Source organism: Daphnia carinata, chromosome 3, assembly GCF_022539665.2.
Source record: "Daphnia carinata strain CSIRO-1 chromosome 3, CSIRO_AGI_Dcar_HiC_V3, whole genome shotgun sequence".
In the NCBI taxonomy this organism is placed as follows: domain Eukaryota; kingdom Metazoa; phylum Arthropoda; class Branchiopoda; order Diplostraca; family Daphniidae; genus Daphnia; species Daphnia carinata.
In genome coordinates this window covers 7,897,710-7,921,228 of record NC_081333.1, presented here as the reverse complement: position 1 = coordinate 7,921,228, position 23,519 = coordinate 7,897,710, and the positions used below count along the sequence as shown (strand labels likewise).

The following is a 23,519-nucleotide window of genomic DNA, read 5'->3' as shown; positions in this document are numbered from 1 at the left end:
TTGAAACCGGAGTTTGCCGTCCCTCGTGCAGCTATTTACAAACAGGAGGAGCAAGAAACATACATGCCGTATTGCTTTCGACCTTTTTAGATCTATGTAAAGTCGGACAGCCCATAACTCCGTCCCTGCATGCAAGGATCGATCCCTCTAATAAATATTTTAATAAACTACTGTATATCTGTATCGACTTGTTATTGCCAATGCCTTCCCGGAAACGCCTATATGTTGATATATTGATACTAGAAAATCAATCGTTGGAAAGGCAGACGTTTGAAAATTCGGTATTGAAATTTCGTTTTAACCGATTGATTTTACATTAAAGAAAAATGTGCTTTTACACACCCTATTTTCTCCGGAACAATCTGGATGTGTGCTATATTTGGACCAATGGGGAAGTCTGGATGCTATGATCATGTGATTGGACTCCTCCTTTCAACGGTGCGTGCTCGTGTAACATATCGGGCACGTCGTCTTCGCTACCCAGACTACAGTATTTGTTGTGAATCGGCTCCAGTTAAATCGAAGAAAACTCATTCGTAGCCAGACTGGACTGGAACCTAGTAGCTCGCATCCCTTCAGACGCACACAATCTACCTAATGCCTCCCAAGAAAGGTACGTTTATTACTATTAAATAATACAATTGATCTTTTTAAAACTCGTGCAATTTCTCTATTGATTTCTCCCCAGGCGGTGACAATAAAGGCGGCAAAGGCGGAGATGTAAGTATCGATTGCCTTTAGAGCGTGTTTTTGTGTTTACAAATATAGAGTGAATTTCTTTCGCTGTTGTTTTGATTCTTAGAAAGGAGGAGACAAAAAAGATGGCAAGGGAGACAAGAAAGACGGAAAGGGTATTTAAGAATGTTAACGTATCAGAATAAAATGTTTAATCTTTATCGAAATGTTTGTTTGCCTAAGCAGGAAAGAAGTAAACGTAAGAGAGATGCTCTACCATTTCTTTCTTCGGCAGCTACGATATCGACATAATCGTTTTCTCAGTTTTTATTGTGCTCCTTCCATTTTGGAAACCCACACCTTATGCTCCATTCTTCACTTGGATCTGCTTGGATTCTTTGGCAACGACGCAAGTGAGAGGAGACCAGAATTAGAACTTGGCAAGGTATATCTAAATAGCGGCCGTGCTTGCTGGCCGTGCTGAGTAATGCATTTATTTCATCCAAATTTTAAATGTCGCCATTTATATTGCCCTCTCCTTGTCTGGTATCAAATGTTTAGCAATGTTTAGAGCCACATCTGCGCTTGGTCACCGTTGATACTACATTTCTGTTAAATTGTTTGATCGCTGTGATTTAATACAACCAGTCTGACCATGTAATACTGACCTCGATAAATTAGAAGTTTCGCGGTACAAAAACACTGCTGGCGAACGTGATCCTCCAGATAACCATCATGGCAAGCCAAACAGACTGGCGAAAACAGACAGGCAGACCGATGAATCTTTATCATCTTCGCCGGCCACGATGCTATCCGTGCCGATGAAGACGCCCTCATAAAGACATAGATATACACGTCAATATCAAAACCTTCGCCGAGACCCTAGTAGCAGTTCGGGCTTAATATTGTCATCATATTTCCTCATTTCTATCCTCCATTGGCTCAGTGCTGGAAGGGGCGACAATTAAAGTTAGCCATTTGCAATAATTTCTTTACACGACAATGGTCACAAGACTTCTGTGATTGAATCACCCCTAACCATTTCCCTTGATAAACCTAACCTAAAGTTCTATTAGGCTACATTTTATTCTTTGTGACCAAACAAGATTTCTTTTATGTCCTCTCTTTCATGTAATAGTATTAAACAATGTCCAAAGTATCCATTAGAGAATCCCTTAAAAGTCAAGTACGCATTATTCGGTATTTGTATGCAATATTGAACTGTTATGATGACGCTCATCCGGAAGCATGAAAAGCTGTTCAACTTACCATTCCCACGATTCGATGGATGGAAAGTCAGTCCCACATTTTGGCCGTTGTGAAAAAAAACGAACAGAAAAAAAAATGAAATAAAAAACAATCAGTAAAAGCAAAGCAGGAAAAAGGAAAAAATGTCTATCACGTCGATAACCATCGGGCAGTAGATCTGTCGATCAAGCGATAGGTTTTGTCTACTCGAGTTCTCTCTTCGCGGTCCTGTGGTTATCTTTTGGTGCCTCGGTTATAAATGTTTGTTTCTCTACCGCCCCCTCCTCGTCTTCTATTATTCCACAAAGTTTTGGATAACATATAGAATTTCTGACGATGGTTTATCATGGGGCGCACTCTTGCGCTCTCGCCGTTCAACGTGGGGTTAAAAAAAGACAAGAGGATAGTGGTGGTCACGTGACCCTTCACCGTACAACATGGGTTGCGAGCGTTGGCGTGGGTGGGAAAGAACAAAACGAAAAGACAACTTCAAACAATAGAAGGGTCGGATCGGCAGCACGCGCCCATTTTTTTCCCGACAGTTCCACCACAGCGGGAGGCCCCCTTCTCTGTTTCGCATTGCACCCCTTCCCTTTATGCGGACAGTTGTACGCTATCGCTCCCACCTTGATCCTATTTCATTGTGTTGTCTATTGAAAGTGACCGCAACGAATTGCACAAGAAAAATTTTATATTATTTTTATTTATATATATGTTTTTTTCTCTTCATCAACAACTGCAGCTGATGAATGTATGAGGCTTGCAGCTTCACATTTTATTTTGGTTCCGCTGATTAAAGTCGTTCGCATCTGTTGAGCGAATGATTGCCTTTAATGATGATGATCAATTGGAGTCACAGTCGGACCGAAGCTCTATTATTTACTCTGTCGATCTGCAATAATCAAAACATTACACACGCGCGGATACGGTATGACCATCAAAGTATTTAAAACAATACTGCAAGCATGGCGAGAGGATTTGATCGAGTTAAGACTGATTGCGCTAAATTTCAATTGCGTTGTGAGTGAATTGACAGCGAGAGGATTCATCATCACTTGTCTTAAAGAGGAAGTCGTCAATGATTGGATATAAAGTGGCCCGTCGATTTGTCTTGTTAACTCGCTCAATTGGTTCCAATTGAGCCTTGTTGCGTCGCCATAAACGACGGATGAGCGCGGTAGTCACGTGACCCATACATACTCAGCTTCTCATCTGCCCCCCTCCGACATTCTTTCTTTTTTTTCCATGAATTTATTGTTTCTTTTTTTTGTGTGTGTGTGTGTGCGTATTACATTTTTTGACCCCTCCCTCGAAAAATCGAAAGGCAGCTGCTGCTATATAAACTGAAAACTATGGATGAAGCGGAGACCACTTGTTGCCAACATCTCCGGCTGTGCACTGGCGCTTTTCCTCCCGTGCACATCAGCAAGAATGGCGCTCAATTCGACGCAAGTTGTAGCAAAAGCGCAAGCTGAAACAAGAGGGAACTTTCATTCGATTCAAGTAATTGGAATACGTTCAACATCACGTTTACGATGACACCCGTAAAACTATCGTTCTTCTTCTAGGTAATGTTGGGCTTCCAGCATGGCGACCTCAACTTTCCGCATGAGTTCCATCACGATGATGTTCACGACCTGGCTTCCACATCGGCTCCTCCAACTTCGGCCGGTTGGCCCTCGTGCGCTCAGCAAACAACTTTAAATACCGCATCGGTGACTTCGACAACGAGTGGCAAAAAGAACGAGAACAAGAACAGCAAAAAAAGTGCTAATGAATCTGCTAACAACTCCGCCACAAAGAAAAAGAAAACGAGGTTCGCCTTTTGATGGAACAGATTTCATTGCGAGTGGTTGTATTAAAAGAAAAAATCAATTTTCTTAATTGTAGGACAACTTTTACTCCTTACCAACTGGAAGAACTGGAGAGAGCCTTTGAAAGAGCACCTTATCCGGATGTCTTTGCTAGGGAAGAACTGGCTCTACGTTTGCAGTTGAGTGAGTCCCGCGTTCAAGTTTGGTTCCAGAATCGGCGGGCCAAGTGGAGAAAGCGTGAGCCGCCACGTAAGTTCCAGCAGCAACAACACCACGTTCATCATCACGCCAACAACAGCAGCGGGACGACCAACAACGCAGTCGCGGTCAGCACTACTTCCACCTGTTCCTCGTCTTCGACCCTCCATCACAACGCAAGCGGAACGGGTGGCTTTAGCTCGCTTCTGCCTCCCTTTGCTTCTTTCTCTTCTTACAATACAGCCAGTCACAGTCAAGACTGGGCAGCTCCGGCCACCACTTACGACTATTGCAATACGGCCTGTAGTGGCAACAGCAATACGGGCGCCACGTACGCCACGAGCTATTACAACAATAACAATCCTGGAGGAGGAAGCAACTTTGTTAGCAGCTACAGCGCAGATCCATTCTTTAACTCGAGTTTCAACAAAGGGCCAACATCGACGGGATTTCACGAGGACCAAACACCGAATTTTCGCGACTTTTTCCCTCCCCAACCAATTAAGACCAGTCCCATTGGCGAATCTTCTGACGATTTCAGTAAATAGTATACGGAATTTGGATGTGATTTTTTTTTTGTGCGGCAAGACATAATATTATGAAGAATTCCGCAGCCAGTGCCACCAGTACTCGTGTACTCTTTTCCATGTATTTAATTTGATTCATTTTTAATTAATGGCTACCGTTTAGTGCCTTTTAAGCTCTTAATTTTCTGTCTCGTCTGTCGTGTGTTTGTTTCCAATTAATTTGTCTTTTACCTGGTTTCAAATCCATACAATCCGTAAAAAAGAATTTCATTGTGAATCGAGCGATATACAGTTTACTATTTCCATTTATGGTCGGAATATAACTCCAACGCAAAAAAAAAGCGATAAGGGAAATAAGGGACAACCGGAACAAAACAGAGTTAAGTCAATTATTGGAACTGTCGTATGACTTTCCTTTAGAAATAATAATGAGGCATCTTTCCTTCAAAAACAGTACGAATGCACGAAATCGTATTCCTTCGCCCATCAAACGTCATCCCTTGCTTTCGTGTTGCTGGATGAGTGCAAATGGCTAGAACAAACATGAAGTGACGTGGGGAGCATCTTAGGAGTTGCTTAAGATCTTGTTCTCTATAAAGAGATGGCAATAGGTACGCTGGTGGGAAACAGTGATGGATAAAATGAAGGAAGCACAGCCTGTTGGGGGAGACTCTGCGCACCAAGGTGCTTTGTCTTCCCTTATACATTTCAAGGGACCGATTTAGTGAGTTCTTGGAACTCACTATCGTTTAAAGGAGCGACTCCATCAAAGTCGAGCTCGATGTTATTTAAGTTTTGTAGATCTTTGGCATCCGAGTCAGGAACAGCGACCACTTTGAGTTTCTTACGACGTGAGGCGATACTATTTGTCAGAGTAGTTGTGCTGGCCATTCCGTTTATCAGCCGTTTGTTGCCACTCCGCTCTGACAGCAATCCCAATGGATGTCTCTGGTGTCCGAATTGAAACTGTAGACTCAACTCACCAAATTTGGATTGTAAGAGAACATCTGGGATCCATTCGATGGTAAATGGGCAGGAACAATCACCGTCTGTATTGGTGTTACCATGTCCTAATACATTACACAAGTAATGAAGACGAAGCTCACTTTGAAAGACAGACAGATGTTACCAATTATTAGGTAAGTCTGGAGTTCCAATGGTCTGAGCGTCGGTAAACCGGAGCAGTCTGCCCCAGATCCGGCCGTGTCAATGTTTTTTGGAACGTATAAATCGAATGTTCCATCTTGATTCTCAACAAAACTTCGTGTAAGTTCTAGTTGAACCTGTAAGTAAACGTTGTCATTTCTTTGAAAATTCAACTGATGGGATATCGCGTTACCAGAGAAGTGTCGAAGATATGTTTCACGTGCATAGGATTGTTGAGATGCCAAGTATATTTGGTCAGTGTGACAAATGGTGGCCGGTCCTTACGTTGGAAGACAACGGTGCTATTGGGTAGACGCTTCTTTCTCCCATTTGTAGAAATTCGCTCACGAAGACATTCGAAAAACGAATGGGGTATCTGGTAGACTAGCGGATCCGGATTACCGGGCATTCCAAAATGCATGGTCTGGTTGATTCGTTCCGTAACAGAGGATAGCCATTGTTCGAACAAGAGAGAGCTCGTGACTTCTTCCAAAGAAGGTGTACGCTTGGGGATAGTTTCGGTCGTTAGTTGGGTCTGATGTTGATGGTTGCTTGTTTCTGAAATTAATTTGCGTGGTCTTTTGAGAGGTGCTATTTTGATCTTTCCTCTCTGGATTTGCGCAGCCTCCTCTGCGCTTATAACGGGGGCAGTGTGACAGGTCATCTGGGGAACCACTTCTAACGTTCCATTTAACAGCTCGCTCATGTTAATACCAACCGGCAACGTCAAGTTGACGTTTCCCGTTGCTGAAACATCATCAGCAAAACCCGAAGAACCGTCGTCGGTGGCTAGAACTAAAGAATCTAGTACCCTAACATCGCCAAGAAGATCGGTTTCATCCGATACTTGTGGCATTACTTCAAAGTGCACCACTAACTGCCGCTCTGTCATTTCCTCAATGCTGTCCAATGAAACAGAAAGCACGTTGGACGCCTGAAAGAAAGAAACAAATGTTAATTAATAACAAAAGAAAATAAAGGCATTAAAAGTTCAACATGGACCAACTTAAAGTGTACCTGAATGTGGTAAGAGAATTCATTCATGAACTTCTCGTCACTGATGAATGCCAAAATGCACGCATAGAAATGGACACACTCCTTATTTGATATTTCTGATGAGTTTGGAGCCTTCAACTTACGACATGGACAGATGAACTTTCGTTCCAATGTTCCCGTTTTGTTACGAGTTTCAATAACTGAACAATGAAGAAAACCCAACGAAAATTTGTTCGAAACTGCACATTTTACTACAAATATGGTTTTTGAAACCCGCTGGACAATAGGCATCTGCAACCTAATAACCCACAATTCAAGAACTTTTAATGTTTTATTGCTACTAATTTAGTTCTATAATGTGCATTACCCTTGGTTGTCTTCAGTAGACATGTTCCACAATTCATCTTTTAGATCTGATGGAATGTTAAGAGAATGAATTAGTGATGCTTTGATTGGTAAAATCTCTGACTCTGAATGACAATTCAGAGTTGCTTGAATATGCTGGCATGCTGTAATTGTCAAGAGGTTGAACGTGTCATTCTTATTGGAACAACTCTCAACATAACATTCAGCATTTTGAGCAGTTGTAAAGTTCCCATCCCCAGCATCTACTAATTCTGTAGTTAGCTGCACAAAATCTCTGGATAAAAAGTGGTTTTACAACTTCATCCTAAAATAAAATATTTTAATTTCATACCTATAGTCAGGTCCTTTGTCACGTAAACGAACAGAAAACACCTGATTTGACAAAAACATACATTGTTAAAAACGCCAACATGTTGAGTAAAATTCTAAAATATACTTGTGCGTTTTGGTTTTCAGTGCTTATCCGACAAGCTTCAGTAGTTTTCTTTTTACGGTCATCAGCGGCTTTAAAGACGACATCACATGATTTGTTTTTACAACTAAATCCTCTGGTCCCATTGTAAGTTCCACATTTCGGACATGGCTTGACACCTCTCAACGTTCTTCGACCGAGGTTGGAAAGTCTGGTTAAAAAACAAACCCATTAGTTTCATTCCTATCAGAAAGTTATTTTTTACTTATAAATCTTTCAAACGCTGGTCCATTGAAATAGCTGCATTTAGTGACTAATTTCTTGTACTGCGGAATAGCGATGACAGCCGAAGCAGAATCACAAACAAATAAAAACAGCATTGCCAAAATGGGATAATAGAAATAATTGACTTATCCTTTATTAACTTTACAAATTATTGGTAAATCAAAAAGTTTAATATATGCTTGATTTAAATTTTTCACTCTAAATTCACATTAGCTACTAATATACTAAAATCTCACAACGACAGAAAGCCAATCAGTGCTGTTATGGTTTGTTTGATAACTACGTTAACGGACTCAGGTCTCCTTCATTTGAGCACTTCTTAGGGGAAAGTATGACATATTTCACATTAGGGTACAACTCTATATTTTTCTAAAGCCATATTGTGGCTAAGCTAGGGTAAAAATTGTGTCGGTTTCACAGTAAAAAATGTGGGTAAGCGCAGTTGGAACCGGTGCTAACTGATTTTAGAATCGGGTATCGTAGAACTCGTAGAACCGCTTGGGCCTCTGATGTGACAATACTGGAAAATCCTTGGAGTTCGAAAAGAGCAGACGAAATACACGTTCGTTTTGCAAAGCAGGTTGCTAATGTGTTGTTGTTCGAAACAGAGTTCTTCTTTGATAAAGTAGTAATTTAAGGATGGCCGGTGAAGAGTCAAAAGAACCGCTGTCTGATTCATCTGATGAGTGTTCTGACCAGGAGCCTACTTGGATATACTACCGTGATCGCCCAGAATGGAACGATGTCGTTCCCGTCGAATTAAACGAAGGACCTTTTCCGGTCGTCGCTATTGCATATTCCGAACGATGTGACTATTTTGTTATCGTTTTGGTTAAATCAATACCTTTATTTATTTCCCTTTTTCTTTAGTTAAAGACATTTTTAACTATTTCCGAGCAATTGTCTTAAAGAATGAGATCTCAGAAAGGGCATTTGAGTTAACTAGTGATGCACTTGAGCTAAATCCAGCCAATTACACAGTCTGGCAGTACAGGTAAAGAGTTGTTAAAAAGATAGTCTATATTGTTGTATAATCCTTTATTTTCCCTACATCACAGACGAACTGTTCTTAAAGGATTGGACAAAAATATACAAAAGGAACTGACATTTGTAAGAAGAATAATTGAAGACCACCCCAAAAATTATCAAGTTTGGTATGTATATTTTAAATTTTATTTGTCAGAATGGATGTTCAGTATACCATTTTTTTTTTTTTTATAAAGGCACCATCGCCGAGTGCTAGTAGAATGGTCAGGAGACTCATCTAGTGAACTTAGGCTTACAGAGATAGTGCTAGCTCAGGATGCCAAGAATTACCATGCATGGCAACATAGACAATGGGTGTTAGATACCTTCAAGCTATTTGATCATGAGCTAGAGTTTGTCGAACGCCTGCTCGAAGATGATATTCGCAATAACTCAGCTTGGAACCAACGGTATTTCGTCGTGAAACAGACATCAGGCTTTAGCGAAGACATTATCAATCGTGAATTGACATTTTCTGTCAACAGTATCAAGAAGGTTTGTAACAACGAAAGCGCCTGGAACTACTTAAGAGGGTAAGAGAACGACAAATTTACTGTTAATATGACTTATTTTCGTATTTAAAATGCCATATAAATGTGTTTTTGACGCAGTATTCTCGCGCATTATCCAAGTGGACTTAACGGCCATCCAATTGTTGAGGAACTCTGCCAATTTTTGGACGATAACAAAAGTGAATCGCCGTATTATTTTGCTTTTTTAGTTGACAGAATGGAAGAATTGATGCAGTCAGATGGTTCAAAACGCCAAGTGCTTTTACCCAAAGCAGATGAGGTTAGAATACCTTTTAAATTCCCCAGTTCTACAAAATCTAACCTATCTTTTTTCCCCTCAGATACTTCAAGTATTAGCAACGAAAGTGGATCCCATTCGCCGCCAATATTGGCTTTTCTTGTCTCGCTATCTAAATTCACAGTTTACAGATTGATAACGTGTTTGGCAACCCAATATATCCTCTTTTCAATGGTAAGTTTTTCTCTGTGTGAAACAAGTGCACAAATTCCGTGTTAGGTTCCCGAAGTCACAAAATCGTTAATGCGTAATACCGATTGACCCGATGTATTTGGCCACATTTTAATACTATAAAACGAGCAATTATCAAAAACAGTTATGGACACAAGTGACATGGGGAAATAAGGATCGTATTTTTTTTTTTTTTATGGAAATATTTATGCCTTACGGAAGAACTTTAGAAATTTGCATAGGTGTAAAATCAGATAAGAGCAAATACGGCTTTTCATTTGTGAAAGAAGAACGACAATTCTTCGTAGGTTTTGGTAAAGCAGTCAGTAATCTCTATTATATTCAATGTTTAGATTTTGCTGATTCTTTCTTGTGCTTGATCGATGGACTGCCCCCTTTTGTCCGTTTCCACTTCATCCTTCGATTTTGGAACCACACCTTGACCTGAAATTTAAAGATTCATGTCAGCAGTCGTCCAAGTCGCATATTCATTTTCGCTTTAATTTTTTTCGTGCTTGACCGAGTCTAGAATTTTTAACTTGCCTGCCGTTCTGTAAGGTCGAGGGCAACAGCGATTTCGTAACGACGTAGTCGCGTCAAATAATTGGAATGGGCGAATTCATTCTCCAGCTCGCGTATCTGCTGTTTTGTGAAAGCAGTGCGCTCTTTTCTTGGTTTATTTGAAGTTGGATCCCCGTTACTTGATTCTTCTGTCGAAATAAAACTGTTTCTACGGGTCCTTTGCTGTTTCATCGTATTCATAAGATAATCTTACCATCTTCTGAGCTGGCAGCTCCCGCTAGATCGAGCGAAAAATCCTCATCCAAGTTGAAATCTTCAATAGCAGATGAGATGGTTGACGTGATTGGAGGCACATCGTCGTGGAACAAGTTAATACCCGAACATGGCTGTTGTTGATAGTGATTGTGATGTCCAATAAAGGACTGATTAGTCGGTGGGGAAAAGGCAGGAAGTGACATAGGCGACTCGCAGGACGACGGCAAGGAAAAAGGTCTAGTTCCTGTTACTCCGCAAACGGAATCATCGTGAGACTGTTGTAGCGTAGATGTTAGACTTTGATAACAAGGTAAGGATCCTCCGCACCCGTGTGCATAATTGTATGCGGCACTGTCTGTTGTATTGGGCGTTGCGTTGTCCATGAGATAATTGTACGTAACATGATTCACATTGACGCAGGTAAGCCTGAAACTCGTTCCCGGATCTGTGATGTTATTGTAGCTGTTGTGAGGTTGCCGAGGCTGGGTAGGTGAGTAATAAAGACTCATCTCAAATTCAACTTGTAGAGCGCTTTAAGATTTAAAAAAAGGGATGGTTAGCGTAGGTGAAAAGTTGGGCTGTTACCAACAACTCGAGTCCACCGTCAAATATCGACTGTGGAACGAATGGCCTAAACAACTAGACATCTTCATCTAAATCCAGCTTGATGCCGTTCGGGCAAACTGAAGGGAACGAGGAGTAAAGGCGGAGACTTGAGTGGTGTCTGTGCTTGCTGATTGGCTGTAGTTTTCCTTACTCTCCCTCCATCTTCCAGTTGTCGTCTTTCGCTCCGAATCCTGTTGCGGCACCTTTCTTTTATTTGCTCAGCTGTCTAGGATGCCGTTCCCGATACATCAATCTTAATCCAATTTGAAATTCGATATTTCACTTATGGAATGATTTGACAATAGCAATCTTTCTGCGTTTCGCACAGCACTTTCTATTGCATATAATTTCCGTCAAGACCATTCACTATCGAAGTTGTAGAGATCCATATTGACATCGCAAGTCGAGGAAACCTGGACTTGCGATTATAAATCATCAAGTCCAAATGGAAGGGAAAAATGCATACTGTATGAGTCAAACTTTGATTTTACAGTTATGATGTCAAAACTAAGGTGAACATGTTTAAGCATTTCGAATTTAACACTGGCATCCGAATAGTTCCTCCACCAATCATTGCCGTGGAGGAAGCAGTCCATAGAGGCGCCAGGCTGTCTGCCAGCATCTAGGACCCCCTTTTACCGGTGTCAGGGTTCTAGTTGTGTTTACCGGTGTCAGGGTTCTAGTTGTGTTTATGTGGCGTTTCTTTTCCCTTTTGGTTCATCCTCATGTTCTACGTCTTCGACGAGACTTCTTGCTTTAAGTAATGGTTTGTTATTCGCAACCAGTTGTTACTTTTTTCGTTATTGCCAAAAAGATAGATAACATTTCTGACTTACAACCAGACCTCCTTATCAGTTTTAGTTTTCTGTTGTAATTTCTAAATTATTTTTTTTTTAATACTAAAAGTTTCGTAACAGTAGCTAAGCAATCCTCAAACACAAGACGAAACTTGTCTTTATTTGTAAATGTTGTTACATTCTTTTGCACTTTTAGTCGAATACTGTAGATCGCCATAGGTGGTGAGACGAGAAAAGGGCAAAAGTCTTTTCATCGCGGCCAACGCCTTCTCCGGTTCGGGTATCAATTTACGTTGACAGGCCCCCTCCCTACTATTTCCCACCTTCAGAGATTCCCTGTCTCAGCTTCGGCGCCAAGCAGTCTGGCAGGTTCAAAGCAACATCCCCATTTCCTTCTTCTTACTTTATGTGTTTTACTACACAACTGGCCGATGGTCCAGTTGTGAAGGTCTAATGAATGGGCGAAGCCTGCTCACACTTGAGCCGTAACTAAATAGCTTCGCTCGACACTGGGAGTAGCAGTGAAGACGGCAGGTTTCACATTTCGCGCCCCATTAACCGACAGGAAACTCAGCCTTCTTCTCCAACTCCCAGGAAGCTGTTGGATGCTATAGTTATAAAAATAAAATTCAAAAAACAAAACGTTGCCATAAAAAACGATTTTCACATACAAGCATTTGTGGATTCAATAAAATTTCGTAGAGAGGGTCAAGTCGTAACAAAGTATATTTTCCCTTTTCGTTTATTTTCCCCTTCTGTTCGTATATTTTACCCTTCTTCGCGATTACTGAGGAACTCTTTCGCAAGTATTAGACGTGTTTGTCCACTTCCGTTCATTCAGCTAAGAAACGCCATTTGACAGTTAGCACAGAGTCGGGCTTAAAAAGTCGGGCTTATATTTTGGCTTGTTTCTTTTTTTGTTAAAATCGATATATAGTAAACTATGCATTATTTCGATTTGAAATCAAACGGAGATCACGAAACTATTACGTTAGACCCAATCTAATAATCCTTTTTCAACGATCCTGGTACATCCGTTTTATTTCAAAGAAGCAACATATTCTCCAAACTAAAGGGCTGTTTCTCATAATTTTGTATCATTGCCTAGCAAGTGAGTCTTCCAAACAATTTCGTACTACCAAAAGGGTTGCCGATTTTTGTTTGTATAAACGGAAAAACTAACTTAACAAGAGGAAGTAGTTTTCCATTTTAAATCCTGACATGGCGGTCAGAATCCGTTTGATGTTTTTACTCTTTTATTACATTGTGACTCTAAAACTGTTTTGCAGAGCATCCGAGGGATTTTAAAATGTGCACCCATTCATCACGAGACCTGAACTTTTTTTTTCTTACAAATTCATGAATGGTTGGCAGTCATAAATTTTAGACAGTCATCAAGAACTGACTCGCCTGCCAGATAGTTTCGATCTTGCATCTGGGATTTATAAAATTATCGTAGTTTAAGAAATTAAATGTCCCAAAGTGAAAACGCCCACACATCGTTTGCAACATTTTAGGTTGCTAGACGGCTTATCAGCGCATAAAAAAACCGAACATTAACCTTAATACATTGCATTGCTTGAGCTATAACATTATACGTTCAGCCATTCATTACGATTAAAAATTTAACAAACCAATGTTTAAAGAAAAAACATCGAAGCTCTGTTAGCTGTCGGTAAATAAACTAATAATTGAAAAAAAAAGATACATTGCCCTAGACTACATTTTTGGTCTTCACTTGTGCTTATTTATTTAACTTAGCCGAAACGTCGTGAATTCTCAGGCAACACAGTAGCTAGTGTGTTGACTCAGCCAGAGACGACGCATCCCATTAGAGACGATGGTCAACAATGTAGTTGATGTCTCCAGTGAAAAGAAAAAAAAAACCACCGAAAGGCAAAACAACCACAAGGGCAGTGAAAGAGAGAAACATAGGGAGCAGGATATCGGCGTCCGCCGGAGCGATGGTGCTTTTGATGAGTTTCGCAGGACTGAGCCGGACTTCGTTTTTCCTCCTTGTTTCTTCTTGTGGTACTGAGGGCTTGGAATGAAGAAGCACCACCTGGCAGAGCCATCAAGAATATTTGAAAGGAGCGCCCACATTTGGGGTTTGAGGGCGCAAGCTAAACATTGGCCGCTATCCAGAAGCTCAGTTAGCCAAACAGTGATTTTTCACTCCCGCCCTCTTTTCTTTCCCCTACACAACTAGACCATAACCATCATTGGATCGCTGACACTCAACACAACAAATCAACAAACAAAATAGCTCCCACTTATTCTGTGGTTTGGGCTAATCATGAAATGTGATCTAGAAATATTGCAGTTGTCGCTAACTAGCGATTAACTTACCTTTCATAATGCACAGCCACTTCTTCCCCTATTTACCATTATACTGTGAGAAAGTTTATCTCTAGAACAAATTAGTCAAATTTCAACACCCGTAACGTGAAATGCTCACACGAGAAAAATGCTCCGGACGACTACATTCACCCCTCTGATCATTAACGTTAGTTTCCCAGATAGTTTTATTTCTCACTTTTCCCTAACTTGTTTTTGACTCCACGTCAGATCTCTCAAATGTCAGAGGACATGTTTCCTAACGACCGTGGGGATTTTCGGTTAAAAAATCATACATAATGAAAACGATGAGTACTTAGATTCTTCACATTACTAACAAGATACTTTTCTTAGATTCCATGGTACTCTCTCCACGTAAGCTTTAAACACAGAGATAAAACAAAACACAAAAAAATTTACGATTAGAACTGTTGTTTATTTTCCGAAAAGATTTAAACAGGCTTCTTTCCCTTAACGGAACGAATCGGTAATTTTGAGGGCGCAGCGACTTCTTTGCCAAAAGTATTGGCCTTGGCTTTCTTCGAATCTGGTTTTGGAGAGGCTCCTGATACTTTAACTGATTGAGGGGAAGGTTTAACCGAGGCCTCAGAACTTTTTTTCGAAGGGGTGGCAGCCGATTTTGCAGGGGGCTTCGGGGATTGTTTCAACCGTTTACTGGGGGAGTGTGAAGGTGCATCATCAACAGGAGAAGTAACTTCAACATTAGCTTTGTTCTTTTTGAGCGCAGCTTTACGTTGATTCCGTGTTAACTTTGGTGACGAATCTGTAGGCGCTGACGATTGAGCTCCAATTGACTGAAAGCCTGCACCCCCTTTAGTCGGCGTGGAATCTGTTGCAAGTTTAACGTCCGCGGCATTATTGTTCTTTTTGTGTTTTGCTTTAAGATTTTTCTTCGATGATTTTGAATCAGGAATTGCGGTTTGAATTGCAACTAACTGAGGAACTTCGTCACTGTTAGTCAGAGAAACATCGTCATTCATACTTGCACCAGCTTCAGGATCATAAATTTGAGGTTGGTGGTCGATGCCCATTTCTTTGAGGGCACTCACAGCCCTCGTTATCTTGAATAGAATGCGACCACGGTGCTTTTGCTTATCTTTTTCTGTAGGTGTTTTTTCTTGTTTTGCCATCAGACGATTTCTACGAACGACTGTTGGATAAACTTCTGATGTCATAAAACGGGAGGGAAACATTTTTGAATGAACCTTCTCTGGTGGAATGTACTGAGCTAAAGAAAATTAATATTTTTAGTTTCCATTTCAAGACATGCAGGTAATTTGTTTTTCCATACCTTTAACAAGTCTTTCAAACATGAGATAATTGTTCATGGTCTCCGCCACAATTTTGGCAACATCATTGAAGGCAAATTCAACAAAAGCATATCCTTTGCTTTTCCCTGTCTTTTAAATAACAAGGTCATAGTATACAATTTAATGAATAATATTTTGATTTTGTACCTTAGAACTCCTAGAAACTTTAACTCTTGCAACTTTTCCAAACTGTGAAAAGAATCCTCTCAATTCTTCTTCATAGAAACCATGAGGAAGGTGGCCAAGATAGACAACTCCACGTTTTTGTGCATTTTTCGTGTATTTCTTAGTCTTCTTAACAGAACCTTCTCCCTTTTGCACAGGCTTTCCTTTGCTTTTTTTCTAAAGAACAGAGGAAAATTAAATGGAAAAATGCAAAGAAACAAAATTACTCAAATACTTTTTAAATAAAACTTTTGAAAAGAGTATGAACAGATTAGAGTAAATTAAAGACAAACCTGAAGACCCATAATTCTTTTCTTGGCATCTTTTAACAATGTTTCGTCTGACTTCACAGGCTTTGCAACGGTTTTCTTCTTCTCGGATTTTTTGGTTACCTTTAACACGTCAGTCATTTTCCAAACGAGGTTTAAACGTCAAATTTTGAGAAGAAGGCTATATTGTCGAACAACGCCACGTGCTTCAGATTTCCATCAAATAAAAAACCTAGCTTCGTCTGCTATGTTGTTAAGCGCCTCCAATGGTGGCTTTCATACATTAATATATACATAAATGGCAATTTGTAAGAATAAACTTCTGAAACAGTCCATCACACTTGTATCATAGTATATTAGAAAAATCTATCGTCATAGATCTAAATTTTTGTAAATAATGAAAATTCTTTTTCAATTGGCCTCACAGACGGTACTTTAACGTGCCATCAAGCCCGTAGTTGAAATCTCTTATTTTTTCTTGCTCGTGTTGTGTTGTGTATTTCAATTTTCAATTCTATTTGGCCAAAACGTATAATTTCTTGAACACACAAACCGTCTGGATCGGATTATGGCTTCAAGGAACATGGACACCAACCAAATTTCTGGACAAACAGAAACTTCGACTGAAAAACGGGAGGTGAGCAACTGAGACAGTGTAGTGGTTTCTATAGACAGTCTTTTTTTGTTGGTGTTGTCTCCGACTCCGTTCTTTGATCGAAAATGTTCCGTTTACTATGCGCCGACTTTTTTCAGAGGAAATTTTTGAGGAAAACAATACCAGTATCCAAATGCAGTTCTTCTGCTGATGCTCTGTCAGGTGTAAAAGTACTGGACCTTACTCGTGTTTTAGCTGGTCCTTACTGTACGCAAATTCTGGGTGACTTAGGGGCTGATATTTTAAAAGTAGAACGTCTCAAGGTGGGTGATGACACAAGAAGCTGGGGTCCCCCATTTGTGGGTAATACTAGCTGCTATTTCATCAGCATCAATCGCAATAAAAAAAGTATTTGTGTTGATTTAAAATCTCATGATGGAATGAAGATCATCCAAGAATTGGCAAAGCAAAGTGATGTTCTGGTGGAAAACTACCTTCCTGGAAAAATGGAAGAATATGGCTTGGGATATGAAGATCTAAAGGCAATTAATCCACAACTTATCTATTGCTCAATTACTGGCTATGGCAGCTCTGGCCCTTATGCTTCTCGTCCCGGTTACGACGTTATAGCTTCGTCCATGGGAGGCCTGATATACGTTACGGGGCCAGAAGATGGAGCGCCGTGCAAAACGGGTGTAGCTTTAACGGACTTGGCAACGGGATTATACGCTCACGGGGCCATCATGGCAGCATTGTTTCAACGGCAGAAAACGGGATGCGGGCAACGAATATCCGCAAATTTGCTGTCGACACAAGTTGCTTGCTTAGTAAACCTTGGCTCCAACTACCTAATGGCTGGCCAAGAAGCCAAACGCTGGGGCACAGCGCACGAAAGTATTGTACCTTACCAGGCATTCGCTACCTCCGACGGCTATATAACGATTGGTGGAACCAATGATCGTCAATTTCGTGAGCTTTGCTCTAGGATCAAACGTGTGCAGTTGTCGTCAGATCCTAAATATCTGACGAATGCTTTACGCGTCGAGCATAGAAGAGAGCTTGTCGAAGAACTTGGCAAGACCCTTTCAACAAAAACCAACGCAGAATGGCTAGAATTATTTCAGGGTGCACATTTTTCTTACGGGCCCATCAATTCATTGTCGGAGGTTTTTGCAGATCCTCAAGTGCAATATAATGAAATGGTTCAAGAAATTAATCATCCTTCCGCCGGGACGTTGAAACTTGTCGGACCACCAGTGAAGTTCAGCGGGACGGGCAATCGTATTCGTCTTCCACCCCCAGAACTGGGCCAGCATACGGAATCCGTTCTTCGAGAACGACTGGGTTACTCTTTAACTCAGATACAGCAACTCAGAGATATTGGCGTTGTAAATTAGTTGCAGTATTGATTTGTAAATTTTTACGTTGGGATCAGAATAAATACGAAGGGTTATACTATTTCTTTTTACTTCCTCTTTCACTAATTAATATTAATTGGTAGTGCATTAGATTAGGAAATATTTTGCTAGGAAATCATTTCAAGCGTGTTTTTTTTTCTTCCAGGAATCTACCGTGGTACTAACTTTAAAGAAACCTGAAACCTCTAAAAAAGTGGGATGGGCTCAAGATACTGTCGACAACGAACATCTAGGCAGAAAGAAATCTAAGTGTAAGGGCGAGAAAGCCGCCAAAGTTTTGTTTTCTTTTTTTATTAAAGGTTTTTGGCCGCTGATTTTTCCTAATTTTCAGGTTGCTGTGTGTATAAAAAACCACACAAGTTCGGTGAGAGCTCCTCAGAGTCTGAAGAAGACGAGTGTGACCATTGCAGTGGGCATGTCGAACATAAGAGTTCCAAAAATGCGTCATAGCCACCTTGTGCAATTTTGATTATCCCCCCTCGTTCGACCTATTCCAACAAGTACCATGTCATAAAGTCACAACAACATCGAATATACACGAAAGAAATTGATTTTGGATATGTATTCAGTTATCTTCAGTGTTCCGAAGCTAACTAAATTTCCTATTTTAAACGCCTTTTTTTTTCAGTGGTTATTGAAATTGATTGTGCACTACCATTGAACAAGGAAATTGTTCTATGGGATGCCCACGAATGTTGATCGAGGCGTCGGAAAGAAATTCGTTCATGATCGAGCATTCTCTACGACTTTCTTAGCTGTGGTCAATAATCATGGTGAAAGAGAGAAGGCAATCGTGATGACGAATATTTAGCCGATTTCACTCCACGCTTTGCTATTCGCCTTATGTGTCTTGTAGACAAAGTCTTTGCCGTTGGCGGGTGTGAGAATTGAACGACTGACATTTTGAGCAGAGAAAAAGAGCATTTCCTATGGTTCACCTCAAAATTGCGCGAAAATGTCTACTCACGCTATTCTTGCTCTGTTGTTTCTATGAAAAGGTAAATCATCTCGAACGTCACCTCGCCCCCGACATGGCTTTTCTCGCCATCACCCATATTTCTAGTGAATGCTGCAATAATACAGCTATAAAAAAAATAATAAGCCCAAGACTTTTTCTCAACCTGGGGGGTGCGTGTTGTGGGAAAACATCACCTTACAAAGGAAATTGGATGGAGATGTTATGTGAAACGAGAAGTGGTGACTCAAAAGCGTCTGGCATGAGCATCGAATAAGATTTGTTTCATAAATTGCAAGGAAACAACAATTCGAAACTACCATACGCTGACATTTGCAGCCTTTCCTACTAAAACCGATATTTTAGCGCAACCAAATTGTCTTGTCCTTTTTTGGTTTCAGACTAACTAGGCGCTGGTGGCCTTTAGCGTTGCTATGTATCGCAGAAATGTCGCAGCCTGAATTTTTTACAGTTTTCTGTTAGTATCCATATTGTTCTTGACTCGGTGTCCTCGTTGGTATTCGTGACATCCGGTAATTACCGCCTTGATATCCTGCGATTTAAAAAATGAGCAAGCTCACACTTTTTGTTTTAATTCTACGTCTCCAGGATGTCATTTCTTTTTCTTGATTGACATTAATATCTTCCGTTGTGTGTTGATGGCCAACTGTGGATATAAGGACATGGGAAGTCTGTCATTAGGACGTGCGAGGACAGTATGGGACTCAAATAAAGAAAAAAAAAGGATCTACAAGGTACTATTTTGCTCTAACGGCCAAGCTCATATCATGTCCTTCAGGTCTAGCCACAAAATTGCATAACTAGGGAGAAACTGCCAGCAATGGTTGATTGAAATCATGGTTATCAGAAAGCCGACTGCATTTATCGCTCATCTGTTGGTAAAGGCAGTTTTATGCGCATGATTGTGAATCGTGAGTTGTACTGTGGTATGCCAGCTTGTAAAACTTTCAACGTTGCTTTGACGGTACTTCAGAATATAATCAGCATCATTGGTGAACAAATGGAGTACAATCGTTCCTTTCTCTGGACTCTGCCGATGAGGAATATATGAGCTGCATCACGCTGCAAATTATCGAGTCAAAGTCTCTCAACCAAAGATTAAGAATATGTGCTCTCAGACGCGTGAAAGATATGCTTATCTCTCACTGTAATCCTTTGTAGTTAAAAAACATGTCAAAATTATGATTTAACGGTTTCTAAAATGCTGCGACACCACGCAAACGCGCTAGGAAATTAAAACCATCACGTACGTACTTTTTTGAGCAAACAGCAGTGAAACTTCTGCGATAGGAAGCTGCTATCCTATTTACAGCTATAAATACAGGACTTTCAAATGCAGACGGCAGTTTAGTTTGGATTTCAACTTGGTTGTACTGAACAATGCGGGCGGTCTTCATTCTTTGCTTCCTGAGCTGCCTCGGCTTCTTGAGCCGGGCAGAGTTCATTGATGATACAATTACCTATGGTAGTTTCCCTCCAGGTTTCATCTGGGCCGCTGCTACGGCATCTTACCAAGTAGAGGGTGCCTGGAACGTTGATGGTGATATTCGTTTGCTATTATTAGCATTCTAATAATGTTCTATAGCTAAATGAAATCTTTTATGTTTCAGGTCGCACACCGAGCATCTGGGACACTTATGTCAGGACTCCGGGTATGATTGCCGATGGATCAACCGGAGATGACGCCTGTCTTAGCTATTATCTTTACGAACAAGATATACAGTTGCTGAAAAACATGGGTGTAAGACTCTCAACGAAACAAAAATGATAGCTTTATACTTTATCGGGCTAATGATTTGACCTATTTCAGGTAAGTCACTACCGTTTCTCAATTTCATGGTCTCGTGTGATCCCGAACGGAGTGGGCGCGTCCAATCCTCTAGGCATTCAGTACTACAAAAATCTGATTGCAGCCCTTAAAGCCGCAGGAATCAAACCTATGGTGAGACTTATTCTTGTTTTAATTGAAATGAGTTGTGTTTGGAAAACCCATTGTTTTTGGAAGGTGACGCTGTACCATTGGGATCTCCCGCAAGTTCTAGAAGACCAAGGCGGTTGGCAGAACCCAGACATCGCTACCTGGTTCGAAGCTTACGCAGATCTTTGCTTCGAGCAATTTGGTGCTGACGTAAGTTAACTCTTCATTTCGTCCAACTAGTCAAAAACAAATTCTTAATCCAACACGTCGCAGGTGGAATACTGGATCACCTTCAACGAGCCCTGGTGTCAGGCTTATCTAGGTACGTAGGAGTGTCTTTATAGGCGACTAGTTGTCGACGACATTCTTTATTAATCGCAAAACATTTAGGATATGGCACTGGATCGAAGGCTCCAGGCATCACAGAGTCCGGAACTAAAGACTACATAGCCGCGCATAACCAATTGCGGTCACACGCCAAAGCTTATCGGTTGTACGAGCTGAAGTACAAGCAAACCCAGAATGGTAAACATTTTCTCAAGCCTTGGCGTATAGGGAGGAATCATTAAACTCGACAATACTTGGCCAACGTTACAGGAAAAGTGGGCATAACCTTGAATATTAGCTGGGGAGAACCAGAAGATAACAGCACTGCATCTATCGACGCTGCCGAACGTTCCATGCAGTTTGCCGGTGGGTGGTTCGCCAATCCAATCTGGGGAAACGGAGACTATCCACAAGTTATGATTGATTTGGTAATATTCGATTTTTTTTTTCATATTATTTTTTTGTAAGAAATTTATTTTTATGGTTTTTGAAACTTATCGCAGATTGCTCGAAAAAGCACAGCTGCGGGTCTCCCCCAATCTCGTCTTCCCGTTTTCACTGAAACTGAGAAAACAGAGCTTAGAGGTTCTGCCGATTTTTTTGGCCTGAATTTTTATTCATCTGAAATCGTCAAAGAAGAATTGTTTGATGATACGCTGGTCAACTATTACACAGACAAAGATGTAGTTGCGTATCAAGACAAGGAGAACTGGTACGGGTAAGAGTTACGCCCTTTTTTTTGTTTTCGTTGGTTACCCATTTTTGGCGAAGGTGTTCATCAGCTCAAGGTCCTCCTTGAAATGGTATCGGTTGTTAACCTTGAAATTGTGATCATTTTTCTCGCGAGTTTTTTCCCAATCTAGGACGTTCTGCACTTTAATGTAGCGGGTATGTCATCTGTCTTCGTTTTAAGTGAGACCGTCAAATTAGTCTTGATATTTGGGTTGATGAGATCTTGTGACCCACTAACCATCGATTTAATAGCCAATCAGAATGCAGCCAAGACAGTAGAAAAACACCACGATTAGATATGAATTTCAAATAACGCCATTCATTTTCAAACCTCTTCAAATCCAGTTTCTCGTATCATTCGAAACGTTGAACTAATTCAGCTGAGTAAAAATCCCGTGATATAAATTTCGCAAGACATTAAGAAACCCAGAAGTGATCATGCAATTCCAAGAAGGAAAGGTTTTGACGCATCAAGGAAAAACGGACCAGGAAGCCGCGAGAGAATCGCGGTGTAGATTTGATTCTTACACATGCGTGTGCGTCCTATTTTTCAGTTTGTTGCACTTTTCTCTTTTTTTTTTTACACGCACACACATTGGTTGAGTTGAAGCGAAAGTGACGTAGTCCATCCGAAGGTGAATAACATATTGAATGATCGGAAGAATTGTGGAGACTTTCACTCAAATTACGTCAGAACTGCTGGCATCAACGCACACAGCCCCCCTCCAAAAAATAATCCCATGGCAAACTTTTTCTTTCGAGACGTGAAAGGATATACCGGATTTTCTAAAAAAAACTTTTTCTCTCGTACAATTTTCTTTTACGCGGTCTATGTTTTCAAAACAGATCAGCATCTTCTTGGCTACGAATCACTCCATGGGGCATCCGCCGAATGTTGAACTGGATCAAAGATCGGTACAACAACCCCGATGTTATTATCACGGAAAACGGATTGAGTGACCGCAATGGATATCTCGACGACTCGATGAGGATCTATTATTAGTGAGCATAATTGCATTGGTCGCATTTGATTTTCATTCTCTGCGTGATAACACAAATATTTTCTTTTCGTGCAGCAAGTATTACATCAACAACGTTCTCAAAGGTAACTATCTACTAATCCAGAAACGTCAAGAGATTCACGAATTTCTTATCAACTTGTTTTTTCTTCTCATATTTTATGTATATTTAGCCATCCAAGATGGGGCAAACGTCATTGGCTATACAGCCTGGAGCCTGATGGACAACTTTGAGTGGGAACGTGGATATTTGTAATCATGATTTTGATTTCAGATGGTTTGACCTAGTTATTATTCTTGTTTTTCTTTCTTCACAACCGTTAAAAAAAACAGAGAAAGATTTGGAATGCATTACGTCAACTTTACGGATCCGGCCAAGCCTCGCGTTCCCAAGAGTTCGGCAAACTACTACGCCCGAATCATTCAAAAGAACGGATTCGTCCCCGAGAATGTTTGCGATTCGCCAATCGTTTATTGATTTCGAAAATAAATCTGCATAATGCTTCTTTATATGCTTCTAACCATGCATGGCGAAATGTGAAGCAATACATGCAACAAATGCCAAGAAAACATTCAGC

At 40.6% G+C, this 23,519-nt stretch overlaps 7 protein-coding genes and 1 long non-coding RNA gene across 9 annotated transcripts; 5 read left to right on the top strand and 3 right to left on the bottom strand.

Moving 5' to 3' along the window:
- The first annotated feature begins 455 nt into the window (after nucleotides 1-455).
- On the top strand, nucleotides 456-1,336 carry LOC130704446 (uncharacterized). Its single transcript, XR_009004945.2, has 4 exons — nucleotides 456-613; nucleotides 689-720; nucleotides 803-851; nucleotides 922-1,336. It is a non-coding gene; the product is annotated as an uncharacterized LOC130704446 (long non-coding RNA).
- Nucleotides 1,337-3,268: 1,932 nt separating this feature from the next.
- LOC130704428 (paired box protein Pax-6-like) lies at nucleotides 3,269-4,621 on the top strand. The gene is made up of 3 exons (XM_057525851.2): nucleotides 3,269-3,426; nucleotides 3,492-3,739; nucleotides 3,814-4,621. Exons 1-3 carry the CDS (start codon nucleotides 3,280-3,282, stop codon nucleotides 4,481-4,483), a joined length of 1,065 nt encoding a protein of 354 aa, XP_057381834.1. The 5' UTR covers nucleotides 3,269-3,279; the 3' UTR covers nucleotides 4,484-4,621.
- Nucleotides 4,622-4,739: 118 nt separating this feature from the next.
- On the bottom strand, nucleotides 4,740-7,762 carry LOC130685467 (uncharacterized protein C2orf42 homolog). The gene is made up of 8 exons (XM_057508767.2): nucleotides 7,665-7,762; nucleotides 7,407-7,593; nucleotides 7,302-7,342; nucleotides 6,972-7,244; nucleotides 6,626-6,902; nucleotides 5,802-6,542; nucleotides 5,592-5,745; nucleotides 4,740-5,532 (listed from the first exon to the last, which is right to left on the bottom strand). Exons 1-8 carry the CDS (start codon nucleotides 7,760-7,762, stop codon nucleotides 5,171-5,173), a joined length of 2,133 nt encoding a protein of 710 aa, XP_057364750.2. The 3' UTR covers nucleotides 4,740-5,170.
- Nucleotides 7,763-8,224: 462 nt separating this feature from the next.
- On the top strand, nucleotides 8,225-10,412 carry LOC130704429 (protein farnesyltransferase/geranylgeranyltransferase type-1 subunit alpha-like). The gene is made up of 7 exons (XM_057525852.2): nucleotides 8,225-8,475; nucleotides 8,538-8,661; nucleotides 8,726-8,821; nucleotides 8,891-9,226; nucleotides 9,305-9,485; nucleotides 9,547-9,677; nucleotides 10,028-10,412. The coding sequence occupies exons 1-6, from the start codon at nucleotides 8,307-8,309 to the stop codon at nucleotides 9,637-9,639; spliced, it is 999 nt and encodes a 332-aa protein (XP_057381835.1). The 5' UTR covers nucleotides 8,225-8,306; the 3' UTR covers nucleotides 9,640-9,677; nucleotides 10,028-10,412.
- On the bottom strand, nucleotides 10,209-11,105 carry LOC130704435 (homeobox protein MOX-1-like). 2 transcript variants are annotated; one of them, XM_057525858.2, is made up of 2 exons: nucleotides 10,450-11,105; nucleotides 10,209-10,381 (listed from the first exon to the last, which is right to left on the bottom strand). In XM_057525858.2, exons 1-2 carry the CDS (start codon nucleotides 10,958-10,960, stop codon nucleotides 10,209-10,211), a joined length of 684 nt encoding a protein of 227 aa, XP_057381841.1. In that variant the 5' UTR covers nucleotides 10,961-11,105. The 2 variants fall into 2 exon arrangements, with proteins under 2 accessions (XP_057381841.1, XP_057381840.1); XM_057525857.2 differs by having other exon boundaries at nucleotides 10,209-10,384; nucleotides 10,450-11,100.
- Nucleotides 11,106-14,610: 3,505 nt separating this feature from the next.
- Nucleotides 14,611-16,197, bottom strand: LOC130704444 (MKI67 FHA domain-interacting nucleolar phosphoprotein-like). The gene is made up of 4 exons (XM_057525868.2): nucleotides 15,981-16,197; nucleotides 15,670-15,864; nucleotides 15,504-15,612; nucleotides 14,611-15,440 (listed from the first exon to the last, which is right to left on the bottom strand). The coding sequence occupies exons 1-4, from the start codon at nucleotides 16,095-16,097 to the stop codon at nucleotides 14,644-14,646; spliced, it is 1,218 nt and encodes a 405-aa protein (XP_057381851.1). The 5' UTR covers nucleotides 16,098-16,197; the 3' UTR covers nucleotides 14,611-14,643.
- A 194-nt stretch (nucleotides 16,198-16,391) lies between these two features.
- On the top strand, nucleotides 16,392-18,009 carry LOC130704441 (succinate--hydroxymethylglutarate CoA-transferase-like). Its single transcript, XM_059494364.1, has 2 exons — nucleotides 16,392-16,595; nucleotides 16,673-18,009. Exons 1-2 carry the CDS (start codon nucleotides 16,525-16,527, stop codon nucleotides 17,946-17,948), a joined length of 1,347 nt encoding a protein of 448 aa, XP_059350347.1. The 5' UTR covers nucleotides 16,392-16,524; the 3' UTR covers nucleotides 17,949-18,009.
- Nucleotides 18,010-20,276: 2,267 nt separating this feature from the next.
- Nucleotides 20,277-23,513, top strand: LOC130704421 (lactase-like protein). The gene is made up of 12 exons (XM_057525844.2): nucleotides 20,277-20,485; nucleotides 20,556-20,686; nucleotides 20,756-20,887; nucleotides 20,951-21,073; nucleotides 21,137-21,185; nucleotides 21,254-21,388; nucleotides 21,461-21,618; nucleotides 21,694-21,908; nucleotides 22,769-22,924; nucleotides 22,999-23,027; nucleotides 23,115-23,193; nucleotides 23,275-23,513. Exons 1-12 carry the CDS (start codon nucleotides 20,326-20,328, stop codon nucleotides 23,417-23,419), a joined length of 1,512 nt encoding a protein of 503 aa, XP_057381827.1. The 5' UTR covers nucleotides 20,277-20,325; the 3' UTR covers nucleotides 23,420-23,513.
- The last annotated feature ends 6 nt before the right edge of the window (nucleotides 23,514-23,519 follow it).

Coding starts and splice junctions, on each gene's coding strand:
- LOC130704444 (XM_057525868.2), bottom strand. CDS start 16,097: ATGACTGACGTGTTAAAGGTAACCAAAAAATCCGAGAAGAAGAAAACC. Junction 15,613..15,669: donor AAGTTTCTAGGAGTTCTAAG/GTACAAAATCAA, acceptor GTTATTTAAAAG/ACAGGGAAAAGCAAAGGATA. Junction 15,441..15,503: donor GTTTGAAAGACTTGTTAAAG/GTATGGAAAAAC, acceptor AATTTTCTTTAG/CTCAGTACATTCCACCAGAG.
- LOC130704429 (XM_057525852.2), top strand. CDS start 8,307: ATGGCCGGTGAAGAGTCAAAAGAACCGCTGTCTGATTCATCTGATGAG. Junction 8,476..8,537: donor TATTGCATATTCCGAACGAT/GTGACTATTTTG, acceptor CTTTTTCTTTAG/TTAAAGACATTTTTAACTAT. Junction 9,227..9,304: donor GCCTGGAACTACTTAAGAGG/GTAAGAGAACGA, acceptor TTTTTGACGCAG/TATTCTCGCGCATTATCCAA.
- LOC130704428 (XM_057525851.2), top strand. CDS start 3,280: ATGAAGCGGAGACCACTTGTTGCCAACATCTCCGGCTGTGCACTGGCG. Junction 3,427..3,491: donor GGAACTTTCATTCGATTCAA/GTAATTGGAATA, acceptor TTCTTCTTCTAG/GTAATGTTGGGCTTCCAGCA. Junction 3,740..3,813: donor ACAAAGAAAAAGAAAACGAG/GTTCGCCTTTTG, acceptor TCTTAATTGTAG/GACAACTTTTACTCCTTACC.
- LOC130704421 (XM_057525844.2), top strand. CDS start 20,326: ATGCGGGCGGTCTTCATTCTTTGCTTCCTGAGCTGCCTCGGCTTCTTG. Junction 21,186..21,253: donor CTGGTGTCAGGCTTATCTAG/GTACGTAGGAGT, acceptor CAAAACATTTAG/GATATGGCACTGGATCGAAG. Junction 21,909..22,768: donor GACAAGGAGAACTGGTACGG/GTAAGAGTTACG, acceptor TTTTCAAAACAG/ATCAGCATCTTCTTGGCTAC.
- LOC130704435 (XM_057525857.2), bottom strand. CDS start 10,960: ATGAGTCTTTATTACTCACCTACCCAGCCTCGGCAACCTCACAACAGC. Junction 10,385..10,449: donor AGCTGCCAGCTCAGAAGATG/GTAAGATTATCT, acceptor TTATTTCGACAG/AAGAATCAAGTAACGGGGAT.
- LOC130685467 (XM_057508767.2), bottom strand. CDS start 7,762: ATGCTGTTTTTATTTGTTTGTGATTCTGCTTCGGCTGTCATCGCTATT. Junction 7,245..7,301: donor GACAAAGGACCTGACTATAG/GTATGAAATTAA, acceptor CTTTTTATCCAG/AGATTTTGTGCAGCTAACTA. Junction 6,543..6,625: donor AATTCTCTTACCACATTCAG/GTACACTTTAAG, acceptor TCTTTCTTTCAG/GCGTCCAACGTGCTTTCTGT.
- LOC130704441 (XM_059494364.1), top strand. CDS start 16,525: ATGGCTTCAAGGAACATGGACACCAACCAAATTTCTGGACAAACAGAA. Junction 16,596..16,672: donor TCGACTGAAAAACGGGAGGT/GAGCAACTGAGA, acceptor CGTTCTTTGATC/GAAAATGTTCCGTTTACTAT.